This window comes from Spermophilus citellus (genome assembly GCF_964194105.1).
Source record: "Spermophilus citellus genome assembly, chromosome: 4".
Lineage (NCBI taxonomy): Eukaryota > Metazoa > Chordata > Mammalia > Rodentia > Sciuridae > Spermophilus > Spermophilus citellus.
In genome coordinates, this window is record NC_138185.1 from 137,185,079 (window position 1) to 137,205,824 (window position 20,746).

The 20,746-nt window shown below is 36.1% G+C and overlaps 1 protein-coding gene across 20 annotated transcripts in view; it reads right to left on the bottom strand.

The window, feature by feature from the left end:
- The window catches only part of MGA (MAX dimerization protein MGA), a 130,074-nt gene continuing 109,328 nt past the window's right edge, over positions 1 to 20,746 (bottom strand). For 8 of the 20 annotated variants that reach the window (XM_081291903.1, XM_081291899.1, XM_081291890.1 and 5 more), the window contains exons 16-24: positions 18,321 to 18,611; positions 16,640 to 18,141; positions 13,444 to 13,574; positions 10,556 to 10,607; positions 8,047 to 8,253; positions 6,600 to 6,711; positions 6,080 to 6,313; positions 4,716 to 4,892; positions 1 to 3,827 (exon numbers count right to left, since the gene is read on the bottom strand). In XM_081291903.1, the coding sequence (XP_081148029.1) occupies positions 2,548 to 3,827; positions 4,716 to 4,892; positions 6,080 to 6,313; positions 6,600 to 6,711; positions 8,047 to 8,253; positions 10,556 to 10,607; positions 13,444 to 13,574; positions 16,640 to 18,141; positions 18,321 to 18,611 (3,986 nt within the window). In that variant the 3' untranslated portion in view covers positions 1 to 2,547. Of the gene's footprint in view, positions 3,828 to 4,715; positions 4,893 to 5,512; positions 5,547 to 6,079; positions 6,314 to 6,599; positions 6,712 to 8,046; positions 8,254 to 10,555; positions 10,608 to 12,774; positions 12,943 to 13,441; positions 13,575 to 16,639; positions 18,142 to 18,320; positions 18,612 to 20,746 lie in introns of those variants that run through there. The other 12 variants (XM_081291906.1, XM_081291909.1, XM_081291901.1 and 9 more) reach the window with 10 other exon arrangements.

Genomic DNA, 20,746 nt, shown 5'->3' on the forward strand with positions numbered 1-20,746 from the left:
AAAAGGAAAGATAGATATATATATATATTTAATATATAAAAGAAAATGCTAAATCTGACATAATTATATTCTTAAAAACATTCCATTTATTTACAGTTGTATAAAAAGGCGAATTATTGGTCTACTGAGATCATGCTTCTTATAAGAGTTAGGGTGAGAGCTCACTGTCTTCCAGGTTCCTCAACTCTTCTCTCTCAACTTCATCTTTCATAATCACACGTGTAATTTTCATAGATCAGTTTTTCCTAGGGTAAGGTGAAAGGGTAAGCATTTTTGGAGATTTCAGATTGCTGCCAAAACTGCAGGTTTGTTCTGAAGACTGAGCTCTCCTCAAATTAGCTCTGTCTTAAGAACACTGTGTCTTGGCGCTTGTGGGGATTGTAATGACATCTGTAGTCTTCTCTGAACACCGGGAATTATCCCTCATTTCTGTCTTTTTCACCTCATATAAGCACAGCCAAATATCCTTTAATCAGGAACTGACCTTGGCCCATCTGCCTATTTTCTTCTAAGGAAGGGAAAGTGTTCAAAAGCTTAAATGGTCCTTCTTTTCCTGAGGATTACTCACTCCCTTGCTTGCTCCTTGGCTGACCCTCAAAAGCCTTGGGAAGTCAGGAGGAAATGTGGGGATGAGACAACGAAATAATGGGAAACTGCTATACCCAGGTTAAAGAACTGGCATTTCCAAGAACAATTTTTAGGAAGGAAGACAGGGGCTGGACTCCTTGGCTAAGGCATTGGATGATATCTGTTGGGTAAAGAGTAGAAGAAATAACGAGGAGCATTCTTTTAACTACTTCAAGCTTCTTCAGCAATGAGTGAAGGTTAAGTGCCGATAAGCAGGTCTAGAAAGGCAAGCAGCACAAAACCAACAAAGAATTTGCCCCAGGGCACTTTGCAGAGTAAATTTTCCCATCCTTTTCAATCTGTTGATTACCAGAGTTAATAGAAAAGGAATCAATATGGAAGTAATAATTCACTGGCTAGATCCATTCCAAAGTTGGTCTCATAACCTAGGTCTGAACAATGCTGAGTGGGACTTGGGATAAAGAAGGCAGGGGATATAGAAGAAAACAGCATAACCCAGGCACAGCCCAGGCACTGGAAGCTCTTGTGTTAGTGTTTTACAACACAAGCAAATCCTGTCAGTGAAGACAGAACAGGGGTTACATTCCGAAATATAATCATTTAAGAAAGGCAAAATGCAGCAGCTAAATCCCAGTCTATACATTTTCAGAATAGTGATTCTTGCCCCCAGGAGTTTCCAAGAGACCCCTCAAGTGCACCATGATTATTTACAAACTAGATAGGAAACATTTCTATACTCAATACAAATCTCATCTTCTAGGTTGAAAACTTCAGCCTTTGAGAAATCTATGAAAACAACTATACAAAAATATAAATATCTTTATCTTTACAGGCTGTCAGTTCATACCCTGACAGCAAATGAGTGAAAAAGCTCTACAGATCATTGAATCCATGGTAGCAGATAAAAAATATATCTTGTGATTCAAATACTGCCTTATTTCCCTGGTAAAGAGTGCCTACTGTGACTTGACTTTTCTTTACATCATGTGCAGGTAACAGTGAATGAAACCTTCAAGCACCAGGAGGCTAATTTAGGAAATATCCAGCCCCATTTTTTTTTTCTTTGTTTTCTTTTTTTTTTCTTTTTCCTTTTTTTTTTTTTTTTTTTTTTGTTTTTTTTTTGTTTAATTTTGGCTACTGTCTCTGATCTGGACAGAGAATGCTTTTCACATTAGCTGTCTAGAGTGATATGATTTGTGAATGGGGAAGGGCTCCCTCCATGTCTACCTCCAAAATACATATTCCAGAAATCTCTGGCACTATGAAATAATTTTTTTAATACCTACAAAGACAATAAGGGAGCACTTTAACATCTCAAAATAATTACCTTAATAGTAAAAGTGAAATTCATCCCTACTTTACCAGAAGGCTTAAATTTGTTAATTCTGATTGAAAAGGTGAGGGAATGAAAGCTAATTGGGATATGAAAGAAACGATTTTGCTGAGTCACATAAAATCCTTCACTTTGGTATTTCATGGTACCTATCTTTCCCTATTATTAAAAGGCCAACTAAAAACTCTCTTCTGAATCCCTTTGCACAAGTGTATCACATTCCTTAGATTTTAGACAATCTAATTGCTATCAACTACAGTTCAGTCCATAGCAATTCCAAAGTCTCAAGCAGACTTTTCTCTCTGGGGAAAGAACTAGGTACCACTATGGAGCCAGTCTTGTTATCAATGCCTTGGGTAAGAGGGGCACCTCGTGTTCAATAATGGATCACATTTTAGGATGAGGGGACCCAGCACCACAAGTGAGGTAACACATTTTAACATGATCAGAATTTCATAGTATTTCTTATACCAGGGCCAGCACCCCTACCCCCTTTCTCCATTATTATCCACCATATATACCATCACAGCCAATCAAGGAGCATAGTTCCATGACACAAATAAACAGATGTCTGCAGAGAAAGGAGTTGAGATTCAATTTCCCCTCACAGCCTGAGGACAAAAAGTTCATTTCCCTGCAGAACCTGGTGAGACCCCAGGATTGCCCAATTTAGCCATAATAGGTGCCAATGTAGGCATCACCTTGCTATCCCGGCCTTCCTGGTCATTCCCTGTTAAGTTCATTTTGTGTCCAATTGACCCAACTTTGGCAGCTACAGGTGCCAAACAAGGCATCACCTTCAGACTCTGACCATCTGCATCACTAGGAGGATTAGCTACTTTTAAACCTAAAGGTGCCAACTTTGGCATAGGCCTCCACAAAGTATCTGTGTTGCTGTTCTCTAGACCAGTCTTCATGTGTAGGATGGGCGGTGAGGACACACTTTCAGGCTCTGTAGGGAGGCCAGATGTACTCTTCCCTCCATCACTAGATTTCCTGTGGGAAGGAAGGGAATCCTTTATCTCGGAGTCAATAACAATCTTAAGGACATCTGGCTCAGAAGCTGTTTCCACAAGTTGTTTTTCATTCTCAGAAAAGTCATCATCTTCCAAGTGCAAGAGGAGGGGGCTGATGGAGTCACTCTCCCTTTGAATATCATCAGACAACTCTTTCAAGTCTGTTCCCAAGTGGCCAACCTGGAAAGTTGCTCTGTTCCCGGGGGGCAGCTTAGTGATAAAAGTCTGCCGAGCATCCTCTGAGAACTCCGTATCCATAGAGCTAGGCAGTTCAGCCAGGCTAACAGAGTCATCATTTAGTTGCTGATTAAGAAAGGCAATCTCATTGAGCAGTGAAGTCAGTGTCTCATCAGTATCATCCTCATCTTCCATGCTAGTTAGTAGTTCACTGGGATCAAGAGCTGCTTCCTCAATGGCTGATGCTACTTTCCTCAGTTCCATTTCTATGCTTGAGTCTTTGAGATCTTTCATCTTTAATTTATGAAATGGAGATTCCTTAGACTTTAGTCTTTCCCCTCTTGATTCACCCTCTTTCCATTTATACCGAATCCCTCTCATATCACCAGTAATCTTTTTAGGTAAGAACTCCTGTGCTTCCTGCATACTGGAAACATCAATGATTTGTGGAAAACCAGAATCTTTATTTGCCAGAAAAACTTGTGCTGGACCCAATGCCATTCTGCCATCTCTATGGCTTCCTCTGGAAGAGATTCTATCCAATTCTTTTAAGGAGGTATCTTCATTTCTGACAGTGTCTTTTAGGTGGTCAAGTGGCTTCCCATCAGTACCTTCATGTGGATATTTGTCGCCACCCATATCTACCACGCCTCCATCTGTGGCCAAGGATGTCACATTAACAATCCGTGGCATCATAAATAAGTCATCATTTTCTAAAAAACAAAAATTTGGAAAAAAAGGAAAAATTCATTTAGATCTACAGTAGTAATTGTCCCATCCACTCCTCACCAATCATACACCTTAGGGAATTGTTAAAATTCACCAGTCTACTTTTGTCAAGAAGAAAGAAATATAATGTCAAATAAAATACAACCAAAAGACCCTCTGGTATTCCATTATTAATAAAAAGTTCCATTGAATCATTTTTTAGAAAAGCTCCCCGCCAAGTTACTTCTCATCCTAAGACAGAAATGCATCTTGATTCACCCAATTAACTGTTACTTTGAAGGTAAAATGAAAGCCTAGAAGGAGCACAGTAAAAGAAACAGAGGAGTCCTCCAGAGTGGATGTAGTAGTATAGACAAGGAATTATTGTTAGCAATGGCAACAAAGTAACTAGGATTTTAATGTTGATGAGGATCCCCTTTACCCTTTTTTTAACAGAAATTTTGGTGCCTGAAACCTAAATCATCAAAATGACATGTTCTTTTTAACCCTTTACCCCCAAAAGGAGTGGTGCTCAAACTGAAACAGGCTGGTAATGTGGGAGGTGCATTTCTGAGTATAACATAAAAATTTATGATAAATATTTATTAACACCAAAAATTAAGATAATGACTTTTCAACATATTCCTTTCACTTTGACATCTTTTTTTATTCTTCTACTTAGGAAAAAAATAGAGTTCACAAAATAGTCCCCAATCCCAGGTAAAATACACTAATAAGTGCCACAAGACCAAGTTAAACATGTTATCTCTCACCAAGGCATTGCCAACAGAACAGCTTTTTATCATTAGAGAATGCAACCAAGGGCTACCTCTGTCACTGTAAGACACCAGCGAGAACTTTTTTCCACTACCCATAGAGTCAACATGACATACCTGATTGAGCTACAGTACTGCCTGCAACTTGAGGCTTCAGATCAGTTTCTAAGAGAGCAGGAGGAACAGTTACTACTGGTCCTGAGAATAGGGGACCTTTTAAAGTGAGCACTTGTCCTTGTGGGGTCATCACGAGGTTGGCAGAAGTGTGTGGAGTATTAGAGGATGAGATGTTTTCTGTAAGGAAGATTAGAAATTAGTTATGGATAAAATATGTTCAATTTTGTAGTCCAGGAGTCTAGGAGGCATTCCCAAAACCAAATTCTGACTTGAAAAACAAGAAGTAAATTTCAATTTAGTAAAACTAAACTAGTGGAGCTTGCTTTTTTGAACCACTTTTCACTGAGTAATGGTTACCTGTTCAAAGATTCTCCCTAAGGGAAAGAAATGATTTGTTGAGGAACAGAGCTAGGGAAGCAGTTTTTCAATGGAATGCTTTTGACGGACTAGACAGACAGTCAGGATGAAGAAAAATTTTATCCCTAGGTTTCCTTTCCTATCCACTTCTAATAAAGTATTTCAAGTTTCCAGGCCTCAGTTTTTCCCACTGTGAAATGAGATAATACTATCAAATTCCTTTTTTGATGATAATGTCATTGGATTTGGCAATGTTAAAACTAACTTGTATTTTAGTATCCATCTGGTTTTAATAAACTAAGCTATATTTTCTGGTTTGTACACTGGGCTAGCCTGAGTAAAAAAAGACATATGTTTCTTTTAAGGATAAAACCAAATAATATAAAATCAGTATAGCCTAACTCTTAGAATCAAATAGAAAGAACTTAAAACCAATTTACCTTGTTCCTTAATAGATCTGATGAGAAACAGAGTCTATTCAACAAAGAAAATTTTATTATTTATTTATTTATTTTAAAAAGAAACAAGGTCTCACACTATGTTACCCAGACCTAAACTCCTAGGCTCAAACAATTCTCCTAACCTAAGTCTCCCAAGTAGGTCACATCATCATGTCCAGCTCAAAATTAAATACTAATAAAAAAAAAAAAATCCAATTTGTCTCAGACCCAAGTTTTCTCAACCCATTGGCAGAATTGCCAGGAGGGGTTGGGATGGGGGTGGGGGAATATATATATATATATATAAAGTTTGAAAAAGTTGGCATTTACTAAAAACACCTAACTATAGACTACCATTAGAATTAGGATCAACATGTTAATCATAACTGGTTAGCTTCTCAAGAATTGCTTGAGTGTGTAAAGGTGGAAATAAAAACCTAATGTTAATTCAACTTTTTATATAATTCATTTTTATTTAACTAAAATTATGGCCAAGAGAAGACATTCAGTCCACTAATTAAATTGATGTTCATCTATATTAAGGAAAGCAAAGAATGTCCCTCCTACCTGTGGCCTGGTCTCTTTTTCTGGAAAGAATCAAAGGTTTCCCCCTCCTGTTATTTATAAACATCTGTCCGAGATCTACAGATGATGTAGAAGATCCTTCCTGCTGTTTGCTAGTTCTGGGAGACACATCAAACTCATCTGATCCCATCTTCTTTTTTCTTTTTTGTGCCTCTAGTGCTTGCTGTTTTGCATAAATATACTCTAGCTTCTTCAGGACCACTTCTTCTGTCTTACCTACAGGTTGATAGGGAATAAATTATCACTCTCTGAATGACCCCACATAATAATGAGAAATAGAGTCAACTGAAATCCAGTTGATTTAACTATATTCCCCAAAACTATGGAAGGCAAGAGTGATTATAATCCAGAAGTATGTCCCACCCAGTCAAAAGATAACTCTGATATAAACTTAGGGAACACCAAGCCTTAAACTATGTAGTATCTGGAAAGGTCTACTGAGGATTTCTCCTTGCTAAAGCTGTTACTATGCTCTTTATCAAAGACCATTTACTTATCTCACCTGAAAGAGATGATACCTTCCGTATCAGAATATTTCGTTTTCGAGTCAGGAGATTTTTCTGTCCTATCAATTTGTCTGCTTGATCTGTAAGTCCCTGAATTTCACTGAATGCCTAGAAAAGAAATAGCAAAATTATGTCAATTGATCCATTCTTTGCCAAAAACAAGGAAGGCTAACAAATTTCTTTAATAAATTGGGTGGGTGGGTAAACCCTAAACCCAGGGGTGCTCTACCACTGAGTTATATCCCCAACCCATTTTATTTTTTATTGTGAAACAGAGTCTTCCTAAATTGCCTAAGCTAGCCTCAAACCTGAGATTCTCTTGCCTTAGTCTCCCACATCACTGGGATTACAGGCATAATGCTCCCACACACAGCTTTCTTAGTGACAAAATAATAAATTAATAATTTAGAGATCTTTAAAATACCATTTAAAACAACTATTTATATATAAGAACTTTTTTTTGTTGTTAAACCACATGGAGTTTTCTGGGTTATACTTTCAGGGAATGTAGATAATGATTATTTTCAAAGAAAATACCACTGAATAACAGGTGCTCTACTATTTCATGGAGATATAAAATATTCTCGTTCAGTTTAGATTTTAATCAACTTTAATCTTCTAGCATACATTTGGTTGAAAGAACACTGTGCTAGAGGTGTATGAATGCTTACCTTATTATTTCTCAACAACTTTTTTTTTGTACCAGGGACTGAAACCAGGGGCACTTAAACAACTGAGCCACACTCCCAGCCCTTTTTATGTTTTGAGACAAGGTCTTACTAAGTTGCTGAGGCTGGCTTTGAACTACCCCATCCTCCCTAGATGCTGGGATAACAAGTATGTGCCACCATGCCCAGCTATATCTCAAACTTCTACTTAAAAACAATTTAAACAAAACTACCCTAGCTATTCTATGTGCAAAGTTAAAACTTCTCCTAGTGTGAATATTTCAGATTTTCTTTTAAAATGTCAACTGTTATGAAGTATGTTAAAATATCACTTATGGGCAGGGGTTGTAGCTCAGTGATAGAGCACTTGCCTAGCACATGTGAGAGGCACTGGGTTAGATCCTCAGCACCACATAAAAACAAATAATAAAAAGGCACTGTGTCCATCTACAATTAAAAGAATATATCACTTATGCTATGCTTTATACTGTGACAAACTCTTCTAAGTACTAGTAGGAACGATGTAAAGAGAATGTGGTAAACAGAGTTACCTAGAGTTTCTGATTTTATTAAAGGAAGATAACTCTGTTAGTTAAATTAGCTTTCAATAAAAACCTACTCTGACTCAATTTAACAATTTCCCCCTCTAAGAAATTTACTGAACATTCGCTAGTACACATTCAGTTGTTAAAGTAGCTCTATTTCAATTTCCATCACATGGCAATGGGTCCCCTTTCCCATATTATCTACAAGGTTCTCTAGGACACACACTTACCCGCGTAAGAATGAGACTTTTGGAAACCTTGGAAGAATGAAGTAATCCCAATGTAATCTTCAATTTTTCAAAGAGATCTCTCATTTCACCACGTCGCCGCCGCTCATTGGCAGTGTGTGTCCGGCGATAATAGGCAAAAGCTTCTGCTTCTTTCTGTAGTTTGTCATTCCAGTAATCAGGTTTCAGTTTTAAAGGAATTTGTGGAGCCTGTCCAAATGAGATTGCCTCCTCAACATCTTTCACATGTACCTGCCCTCTACCACTATCCCAAACAGCATTGCTCTATCTCAGGTACCCATCATCTTCTGCCTGGATTATTATAACAGCCTCTTGATTGCTCATCTTAATACCACTCTATCCTTCCTCCAAATCTAATTTCAACAATGTCAACAGTATAAATTCAAATACATGCTAATATAATCATATCAATTTCCAACTCAATTTCAGTGGTTCTCAAATGAGGAAAAATATGTGAGCAAGAGGAAACATGGCATCTTTTATTGTTGAGGTTAGTTTTGCTATCAGGGATTAAACCCAGGGTCACTAAACCACTGAGCCACATCCACAGCGCCCCCCCTTTAATGTTTTTATTTTGAGACAGGGTCTTGCTAAGTTCTTGGGGCCTCGCTAATTTCCTGAGGCTGACCTTGCAATCCTCCTGCCTCAGCTTCCCAAGTCACTGGAATTATAGGCATGCATCACCATATCCGGTCTGGAACATGGGATCTTTTGTAAAGCTTATTTATATAATTTATTATTATCAAAACTAATTTTCATGGTACAAATTATATGAAAAAATATCTTGATTAGTGGAAAATGATTTTAAAAGAATTAAAAAAATACTGTAAGATCTTTCACAGCTCCATAAAGGATCAACTTCCACTCTTCTAAATCACCTTTTTCTCCAGCCATTCCTAACTGTTAGAAATTCCAAAAACACACAAGGCAATCCTACACCTCCCCTTTTGCATACACCTGATGACCCCTCCCCTTTGTCCCTCCCAATCTTCCATAGCACTTAAAATTTAACACCTAAAACTCAAACATTGTACTTTTCCCAGCAAAGTCTGCCTTCACTCTCGGTATCCCTTAGGCTTCCTTTATTCTTTTTTATTCTATTTCAATTTTAAATATTATTTACTTCTTATGAACAAGTTATACATAAATGTAAGGTTAAAAATACATGAAGAACTTATATGTTTTCATGTTGTCTATTGACTACTTGCTATGCAGAAAAGGACTTAACTCACATCATTTTTATATCTTTGCCACTCTATTTTTCTAATATAGCTATATCACTAATTTTAGTTCTTCACTAGATCCCTTAGCAACTTGAATATATAGTTCTTAATTTCTTGTTTTATAACAATAAATAGATTATTTTGACTTTCCACTTTGTAAAATGAGGGTATTGGTATCTATATCCTTCTCTTTTTTCTTCCCTTTCACTGCACAATCTGTGATATGTTTTTAGACATTTTTCAAGAATAAAATTAGGTTTTTCATATTTTACTCAGAGTTATACAAATTCTTAAAAAAATCACTGAGGGTGTTTATACTATTCTGACACTATAAATATTCATGAATATTAATATTAATGAATAATTACATTTCCTATCTTACACAGCTTTGTTTTTATTCCCCTTCTGAGGCTGTTAATTACCTTTCCTGATACTGTCTGTTTTCATCATTACCTTTACAGTGCCCAAAAACTCTTAAGGTAAAGACATTATTTTTTCTAAAGTTGAACCCTCTGTACATTAACATAGTATGGGAGAACAAAAAAATGCAATAAGATAGAACAAATTTAAATAAAGGAAAGCACTGCAAATACTTGCTTGTAATAATTTGGGTATAAAACAAAAGATTATGTAAATAAGCTATTATGAAAGCTCTGCCATCTAAATATGTTTTAGAATAAACAAAAATAACCAAATATAGTGATATTTATGAAAAATGATTACAACCATGCACATATGTTTCCTATGATCCTCAAATAGCCAAACAATCATGCTGCAGGGTTTTTGAGAGAATCTGAAATGAAACGCCACCCTCCACCTCAACTTAATCCCCATCACTGCCTTTATCTCTTAAATAAACAAAACACAGTAACATGGTACATTTAAAAAATTAAAGGTAGTTTATAATTTCATGGCTCAATTTGGACCACTGAAAAGTACAAGCCTAGGCTTACAAGTAAGAATGCCAGCTTGTTTCACATCAAACCATTACAATATACAATTAGTTTTCAAATAAGCAAATAAATTTTCATAGGCTCATACCCATTTGAACTCAATTATTTCCTCTCTGGGGAACGTAGAACTAAAAGGGAGAAAAGCACATTAACAGTACAATTTTGTTAAGGGGGGACAAGTTGATTATATGAACTTCTTGAGAAAAACATCCTTGAAAAAAATCTCAGTTAATATAGCTAATATTATTTCAACTCTAACATAAACATTACCAATTTTATTAAATGAGTAATTATCATTAAATATGTTCTAAATACCTTTCGACTCCTTTCAGCAGCTTTTTCATCAGCAGAGATATGGGTACGGCACCTAGATAAATATAGTATTTTTCAATGCCTTATTGAAATTCAACAATCTAAGACCTATTTAACAACTATATTAAAGCACACCACCCTAAATTGTCTAAATTCCAACCAATTTATTTTCCCCAAGGTGTGGTAGTGGGCCATATTATTTATTCAACAGCATAGTTTTTTTTTTTTTTCTCCAAGAAAAGCCTATGTACGATGAGATGCCTATAATCCCAGTAACTCGGGAAATGACACAAGATCACAAATTTGAGACTATACTCAGCAAACTTAGCAACAACCCATCTCAAACTTTAAAAAAATAAAAAAGGGGGGATGTAGTTCAGTGGCCAATCCCCAGTACCATAAAAAAACAAAACCAACCCCCAAATGCAGACTATTCAATTACACTCCCTTCCATCTTTCTCATAGGTAAATACTCCTAAATTGAGTTTCAATGTGTTTCTTCAATTTTCTTCGGAATGTCCATTTCTAAACAAAAAAATTTATGTATCATTTTAAATAGTATATTGTATCTTTCTGTAACTGAGTTGTTTCATCATTACAGCTGAGATATGTTGTATACATAGTTCTAATCTGATTATTTCAACTAGCAGTACAGTATTCCACAGTGTGAATCCCCCCTGCCCACCAAAAAATTTTTTAAGAATATTAGTAGTTTTTATATTGTTATTAGGTCATTTCTAAATCTTCACAACAGCAAAAAATGATTCCTTGTATACATGTTGTAAGCTGTTGTATGGTAACATAAGAGTGGAATTACTAGGTTCAAGAAAGAGGTATGCACATCTTCAACTTTAGTAGATGTTAAACTGCACCTCATAGGGGTCATAACAATTTTATGAGTTCCCATTGCTCCACACTTATATGGTACTATTATAAATTTCTATTTTTGACACACTTAAGAGTATGAATTGATACAGTTACTGCAGTTTAATTTGCATTTCCCTAATGTCTTGTGAAGATGAACAAATCTGTACATGCTTACTGGCCTTTTAGGTTTCCTCTTCTGTAAGCTTTCAGCTTGTGATATCCATATTTTTCTTTCTTTTTTTTTTTTAATTTTTAATATTTATTTATTTATTTTTTAGTTTTCGGCGGACACAACATCTTTGTTTGTATGTGGTGCTGAGGATCGAACCAGGGCCGCACGCATGCCAGGCGAGCGCGCTACCGCTTGAGCCACATCCCCAGCCCTCCATATTTTTCTATTGAATCATATTTTGTTTTTGCAGTGCTGGAGATCAAACCCAGGGCCCTGCACATGCTAGGCAAGTAGTGTGCCACTGAACCACACCCCCAGCCCTGAATTATCTTTTTCTAATAGACTGGTAACAAATTTTTAATATCCTAATACTAATAACCCTTTGTCAGTTTTATGTACTACAAATACTTATAGACTAAGCTTGCTTTCTCATTGTTTTCAATGAGAATTTTGAGGTTTTTTTTTTTTTTTTTTGGGGGGGGGCGGGAGTATCAGGGATTGAACCCAGGGGCACTTTACAACTGAGGCCCAGCCCTCTGCCTTTTTTAATGTTTTATTTAGAGACAGGGTCTCACCGAGCTGCTTAGAGCCTCCTAAATTGCTGAGGCTGGCTTTGAATTCTCCATCCTCCTGCTTTAGCCTCCAATGCCACTGTGCCCGGCTAAAGTTTTACATTTAATTAGACTTAAAAATTAAGTCTTTTTTTTTTTTTTTTTTTGAGGTGGGGGGCAGGGTTGGGGACTGAACTCAGGGCCTCAGGAACACTAAACACAGCTCCTAAATCTTTAGTTTCAATCTATTCCTTTATAGTTTGTGCTCTTTCTGTATTGGTTATGCTTAGTCCTTTGTTATTCTAACCCACTAATATGGTTTCTCACTATTGACTGAATTATTATTTAAAGTCTTTTAGTATGATTTTATAAAAGTCTTACACAGCTTTTACTAGATATATTCCAAGGAAACTTTATTTTTCCTGTTACTCGTGTAAATGGTATGATTTAGATTTTGTTTGTTGTTACTGTTTAAGAACTCAGTTTTAAAACATGCTTTATTAATTCAACAATACTGTTTAGCTTATTAAGTCTAATTCAGTTAAGAGACTCAAAACTCTTTCATGCTTAACCAGTAGGTAACTGAAGTAGCCTACAAATAGTTCTGGTGTAAAGATAATTACTAGTCCTACCTTCTATTCCTCAGACTTTTTCAGCATCAGTAGGGATGAAGAGTTACTTTCTCAGATCATTGCTACTTCATATGTAACAGGAGAAGTACAAGGTCTAGCAGAAAACAAGAAGTCGTATCTTCCTTCCCTTCTCTCTCATATCCCAGTCCCTAATCAATACAAAGTTTACTAAAACAGAAAAGGAAATATTCCTGAGCAAGTCCGCATATCCTCTGTATTTTCATTTTATGAGCCGAAGAGGCAGGAAAATTTTCATACCTGTAACTCACCTGTTTGACTAGTAAAATAAACAAATTTAGAATTTAATGCCTTATTCTTAAAAGATAAATAACATTTGTTGAGTAGTCCACTGTGTCAGTTATTATGCTAGTTACATGTATTATTCAACACTTCAAAACTAGTATTTTAACACCAGTCTATCACTCTCCAAAAGCATCTATTATTGACATTTATACCCTGCCTCTGAACAATAACCAAGGCAAGCGAATCAGCTCCTAATCACAGCTTCTCTTTTCATCTATACTAGTCAGAAAAAAAGCTAGAAGAATAAAGGAACCAGGTCAGTTACCTAGATGTCCTAAAAAGAACATACAAGTTTTTTCTGATTACAAAGTAACAACAATTATAACAGGAACAACAATTATAACTCAAAGATAAATTAAGACTTACGGCTGTTTGAATGACTGTGTGTGAACTACTGTGGTCTTCTTGTGGGTAACATTAATTTCCTCTGAGAGCTCTTCTATAGTCTCAATGTCCACTTGTTCCTCATCATCCTCAACGTATTCTACACAGTTATTCTGAAAAACATCATTTCAACAGTAAATAAAGTATTGAGGTGCACCCACACCTAAACTTTCCAACTGTATGCTCACTTCATAAAATCAACTACTACCAAACACCGATCTTAACACTGGAGTATTTGACAATTGTAAACTTGTTAATCATAAAAAAAAAGAATTAAGTCAGACAACATATGATTAGAGTTAACCATCAAGAACTACAAAACTCACAGATATATATTAAACAGACATCATTAATTCTGAAGCTAAAGAGAGTTCCCAATAGGATGCATTAATGCTTCAATGTTACCTCTAGAGAATAAAATTCAGGTATGGCTTCATTAAGGCTTTCCCAAATCCACCCCTTGCCTTTTTTTTGGTGGGTAGGAGTGCTGAGGGTTGAACCCCAGGACACTCTATCACTATGATACATCCCCAGCCCTTTTTAAGATAGGATCTTATTATGTCGCCAAGGCTGACCTTAAACTTGTGATCCTTCTGCCTCAGCTTCCTGAGTAGCTGGGGTTACAGGTAGTACCACTGTGCCTGGCTATGGTTTTCTAAATCTTAAGATCAAATGCCAGTGAAATAAAATTTGGAAAGGAGGAATCTGGAAAGAACAAAATTCTATTTGGGAACTGGGGGTATAGCTCAGTGGTAGAACACTGAATAGCATGCGCAAGGCCCTGGGTTCCAATGAGGAGGAAAAAGGAGAGAAGAGGCCTGGAGGATGAAGAGGAAAAAGGAGGAGGAAAAAGAATGAGGAAAAAAAGGACAGAGAAGGAGAACTCTTTCCTAAGTGGGTTTCATGACTAACACCATATCAGATGCCAATAAATCAACACACACAAGGCAGATATGGTACAGAATACAACCCAGACAATATTCAAAGTCTCTCAACCCCACAGAATGAGAACTCTTAAGGAATTTCAGATTTCAAAAGAAACCCAGGATTGTTGTGGTTCCTTATACCAAAGAAGAAGTCAATCAAGTAAGCATTTACCAATATGCATCTGTCATAAAAATTCACTGTTTATAACACTAAAGTTATATGAATATATGGGACAAGCAGATATTTTTAAGTCCACCTTTAAAAGTAGTGTTTACTATGCCACAAACTAAATAAGAAATACATTATCTCTTATATATACTCACACTGTACCAGAGAGAGACAACATCCCAACCACCTCTGTATGTTTATAGACTTTTTGGAAAAATTACTTACCCCCAAATTATAGGTTTTGTAAGATCAATAGACACTAAATACAAACTATCTTTTGTTCCCACCCCAATTTAAGTACAACTTAAACAATATACATTAAACAGTGTATATAAACATTAATTCTAGGAAGCAAAATCAACAGCATCCCAACAGAATTTTTAGTTAGTATTACAGGTATATATGCTTTGTGATATTTAGACTGAAGAATGTCTGCCTACAGCAGTACCCAGTACTTCATTAAAGTGGCTATTCAGAGCTTTGCTCACAGCATTTCAATCTAATTCTAATAACAAGTATAAAGATAACTTAAGCATGGGGCATGTACATAAAAATGATATAGAATTTAGATTTTGGAGATCATTTAAAATACTGTTCTTACTTTTTAAAAAATCTGTGTAAATTATCTATGAAATTCCCAACTTGCACCTTCAAGCAGTATCTCCTTGCAATTATGGCACTCTAAAGAACTGACTCGATTAAAATCAATTCTGCAACTAGCAATAGTTTTAAAGTTGAACTATTTTTTTGGTCTGATTTTTCTCTGGATTGACTATAACAGGAGATCACAAAAAGCACTGTAAGATCTGCAATATAACTTTTAAACTCAATGAATTCAGATTTCTAGATATATAACCTTGAAAAGGATTACAAAGAAAATTATAAGGCAAATGCATATAGAATCATTCAATTTTAGAGCTAGATCCTCACTTATAAATCAGACAACTGAGGTTCAAAAATAATGAACCAGGAACATTAAAATATTTAAACATTTTAGAGTTTTAAAATACTAACCTTTTTGTTATATTTTATCTGCATAAGGTCATTAGGGATTAACAAAGTAAGACCAAACAATTCAGGAGCTGAATGAATCTTAAGGAAGTGAGATTCTGAAACAATCAACCACATGATAATCGGTACAGAGGGCTATGTCATCTGCTCCCAAAAAGAGGGAGATTGTTTAAATTTCAGGGCACCCCATAGATTGTCTATGGTCTCATGTTTAAATCAGACCCTATATCAGAATTTGGCAAATCAAAGCCTGACTTACTGGAACAAAGCCACAGTCATTAACATATGTATTGTTTGTGGCTGCTACCACACTACAACAGCAGCTGAGCCAACCAGCCTGCAAAATCTAAAATATTTACTATCTGGCTCTTCACAGAAAAAGCTTTTCTAACTCCTGCTTTGTATCACACCTGACTCACAATTACTTAGTTCAGTTAATACACCCCTAAGTAGGAGGCCTATAAAAATGCTTTAGGAAATTTTTAATAATCAATTATAAAAGTCATATTACAAAGGATTATAATTAAAGTCTAAAATATAAATTCTGGAAACTAAGTATTCAGAGGATAATTAAAAGGCAATTTAAGGCAGAATTACGTTAAAATATTAGATGGTATTTTTCAGTTTTTCTCCAAAACAAAAACTTCACTCTAAATGCAAGTAGACAGGGTTATCCTCCAGTTCAAAGGTCACCCATTCATTCTGTTTCTTACATATTATATCTAACAGATAAGTTAGAATCACTCCATGTAGCAAATGTCAAAGAAACTACGGAGATCAAATGGGTATAGTGGTTTCAAAACATTCCTTTTAAAGCTACTAGGGATTCTCAAGCATCTATACCCCAAAAGTTCAAGCTACCCTTACCATAAAAAACAGACAAATGTCAAAGGATAAGCCCAATAAATGTTGCCTGTCTGAAACATCCTAAAAGCTACAGGGCTGTTAATAATGATCTAAACCTAGGCATCCAAATGAATGTATTAGGTCTTATTGATCTTCAGGAAAAGCTACTGTCTCTAATATATCATTTAAATCCTTGAGGTTTCAGTCACAACAAAAATGGGCTCACCACCTTTTCTACATCATCAACATCCTCACTCTGGTAGTCAGAAACAACATCCACAATTTCATCAATAGAATCATCGGTTTTCTCATTCTCATCTTCTTCATCCTCTTCTTCCAAATCCAAAACAGTAAAGCCAGTACTTTTTCTCCCACCCTTCTTCTCTTGCTTTGGTTGTATCTGTTCTCCTGGTAGCAATAAGTGACCCTGAAAGTGTCCATTCCCTTTGCTTCCTTTTGTAGCTCTCCTAGGAACAATGGAGAAGGCTGCAGGATTAGAAATCATACTCCAAGAATCACATTCAGTTTTTAAAACTCTGGCATTCCCAGTAGTTTCACTTTTTCCAAGTAAGTCAGAGATCCCCTGTTCTTGAAATACATCTGAATTTTCTTGACATGGCTTTGCTTCTCTAATTAACAACTCATCTGTCTCCTCCTTACATTCTTGCAAAGTTCCCACATAATTCCGGGTCAAAGGGCCCTTCAGGTGTTTTCTCCATTTTTCCCTAATACTGTCCTTCTCCCTAGAGTCTCCACATTCCTTCTCCTTGGCCCGTGGATTAGACTGCTGCTCCATAGTAATTTTGCTCCCTGACAATTCAAGTTTTCTTTCTTCCTTAGAGATGACTGGAAACTCATTTAGTTTTTCCTCTGGATTGTCGAATCCCTTTTGCTGTTCCACCTTCACAGCACAGTTCTGTAGCTGTACTTTATTTACATTTTGTACTGGCATAATATTGGCTTTTTCAGAAATCGTCCTAACTTCTAGAAGAGACAGTTTTTCTTTAGAACTACTATGATTTCTAGTCCCACTCTCTTCATTAATATTTTTATAGTCTTCATCTGTGTGTGACCCAGCTATATAGGAGAGTTTAGAAGGTTTGACAGTTGTGGGACCTTCTTCTGTAAGAGAATCTTCATCCAAATGATCACCCCCATCTTCCAAGGAAATATTCAGAGTTTCCTCTGAGGCAATAGTTCCTGAATTTTGTTTATTAGCCTCTGGGTCTGTAGCTTCTCCTTCTGACTGTAGAGTTTTCCTAGTTTCCTTCTCTTTTTTTATAGAGTTCATTTCATCTTTTTGATCTATATTCTGGAATTCCTTCTTCATTTGAAGGGAAGCAACATGCTGAAGAATGGAGCTAGGAACAGGCTTTTGTCCTGGGAGCTGTAACAAGGCAAAACTACCAGACTGAAGAGGAATAAGACTGGCTGTACCAACAGGCTGCCCTCCTGAGCTATAGGTAATTTTGGTTTCAGAGCCTGATTTACTTGCAAAACTTTGTGGTTCAGGAGGAGAAATCCTCAGGGTCAATGTGCCAGCCTGAGAGACAAAACTAGGTCCAGAGGAAAGCAATGATGGTGCTTGAGTGATAACATTCACTGCTGGAGAAGACCCAACAGCCTGAATTACAGGATTCATAACAGAGAAAGCAGAGGATGAACTGGAAGTTGGTGGAGTCTCAGAAGGTTTGGAAGGAGCAGGTAACCGGATTCCCATCACAGACCCTGAAAGAAAGAAAAAGAAAATTTAAATCATGACTGCCCATCTCAATAATTCACTGGTGTTTTTCTTTTTTGGACATGTGACTCTAAGAGATTAATAATAATCCTGGTGAGATAATAAATCATATAGCCAACTGATTTACCGAAAGAAAAATTCATTAGAAAGATCTCTAACTTTATACCTGGGTTCCGAAACATGACAGGCTGTAAACTGGGCTGGGTATTAGAGCCTCGAATCTGATGTAAAGGCAGGAGCTGGACAATCTGCCCATTGGGATGCCTGAACAGGTTCATTCCACTTGGACTCCTTACAGGCTGCAAGACCATCCGATGTCCCTGAAGTTGTGGGTTTGGGACAGGTCTAAGTGTAGGAGAACCCTGCTGTACTGGAATCAACAACAATCGTGGTCCAGTGCGTTTCACTGTGTTAGGAGAGATCTGTGGAGTAGCCACTGGAATTTGAGGGGCACTTTCTAAAAAACAAAACAGAAACATAATATCAGAATTCTCCTCAACACATGAAGGAAAAAAGCTATGACAATAAATACAGGATCTGACAATGCTACAAGCAACTTCTAATTTGAATTATAAAATTGGAAAAATCTTGTCCCTCTATAATACACTCTTTATGGCTGAGAGGAATTTGTTTTAAACTCAAGTAACTAACCAGACATTGTAGAGTTTTGCATTCAGAACGATTAAAAGGCTGGAGATATAGCTCTGTTGGTAGAGTGCTTGCCTTATGTGCACAAGGCCCTGAGTTCAATCCCTATCACCTCCCCCCAAGAGAACCCAGAATGATTAAAAAAAAAAAAAAGCATTAACTGCCAAGAGGTACTTTTATAGAGATATTGCTTTTGCCTAATGACAACCAGGGTATGCCCCTAAATTTGGATTCATGTTAAATTAAAAGACATCAAAGAGACAGGTAAAGGCTGGGGTCATAGCTCAGTGGTAGAGTGCTCGCCTAGCACTTTTGAGACCCTGGGTACAATTCTCAGCACCACATAAAAATAAATAAAACGAAAGGTATTGTGTCCATCTAAACTAAAAAAAAAAAAAAAAAAAATTAAAAAAAGAAAAAGATGAGAGATAAATAAAGCCTGACAAGAGGAGGGAAAAGACAGTTTTAAAACAAATGATATCATTCAAATTGGTGAACTTATTTGACTTTGTTTTATAAATTTGTAAAAAATTTAATAGTCTATCAATAAAGGAAAAAAATTAAACCCCAAAATTTCTGGCTTAATGTGATTTTCTATCGGATATGTATTGTGTCCACACAAAACATTAAAATTCTAAGAGAAAATCATATTAATAACTTTTTTGTACTAAGGAGTAAACCCAGGGACATTCAACCACTGAGCCACATCCCCAGCCTTTCCCTTTTTAATATTTTATTTAGAGACAGTGTCACTCTGAGTTGCTGGGGCCGGCTTTGACCTTGTGATCTTCCTGATTCAGTCTCCTGAGCCAGTGGGATTATAGGTGTGCAACACCACACCTGGCCCCATGCTCATAACATTTAGATGATAAACTGTAATACAAAAAAATCTAGGACTATTCTAAAAATGAAATAAAACAAAGACCAGTTTGTTCATGAAAATAATACTGTGCAATTTAAACAAAAAACATTCACCTATCTTACATGAATTAAGAAAATGTTAACACAATTTCTCAAACTTTTCAAATTTATTTTTAGAGTGATTCAAAACCTAAATTACCTCAATTCAGAGAATGAAAGCAATCTTTCTTATACCCACTGAAAATGTGATAATTTACTTAAATGTTGGTGAGGAGCAGGGAAAGAGAAAAACATAAGTCAAACGAAAAAAACAGACAATCAAAATATCCAACTTGATATGCTCTTTATGAACTGAGAATAAAATGTCCACTTCCTTAGAACTAGCAGTTACCTGAGTTCTCTGTATTTATAGAAGAGATAAGAAAATTTATTAACATCACTATTTTGGGCTGGGGAAGTGGCTCAGTGGTTAAGTGCTCCTAAGTTCAATTCCCATTACCAAAAAATAAAATAATCACTATTTCTTTAAGTGGTATTCAACAAAATATTTTAAATGATATATGAATATAAAGTAACACTGTATCACACTGATAGAAAAGCCATTCCCATTTCAATTTTAATCTTTTGATTATATACATAAGAAAGTACCAGTCTTGGATTTTTTTAAGTTGTTGATAGACCTTTATTTATTTATATGTGGTGCTAAGAACTGAACCCAGTGCTTCACACATGCCAAATAAGTGCGCTACCACTGAGCCACAGCCCCACAATCTTAGATAGTATTTTCTAGCTCTCTTCATCAACAGAAAGAGATGCCACAAGCACAGAACATACAGTAAATATTCGAATTTATTAATATATTTTATTTACTACTTGTTTATGAGGTCAACCTGTCTTTTGGCAAGTAACATTGGCTTCCACTCAGTTTTGTCTCTTAAAAACACATTTAAATTAAAAAGTAGTTAATTAAAACAATAATTTTTAAAATAGTACAAAGGGGGGGCTGGGGTTGTGGCTCTGTGGTAGAGTGTTCACCTAGTATGCATGAGGCACTGGGTTCAATCCTCAGCACCACATAAATAT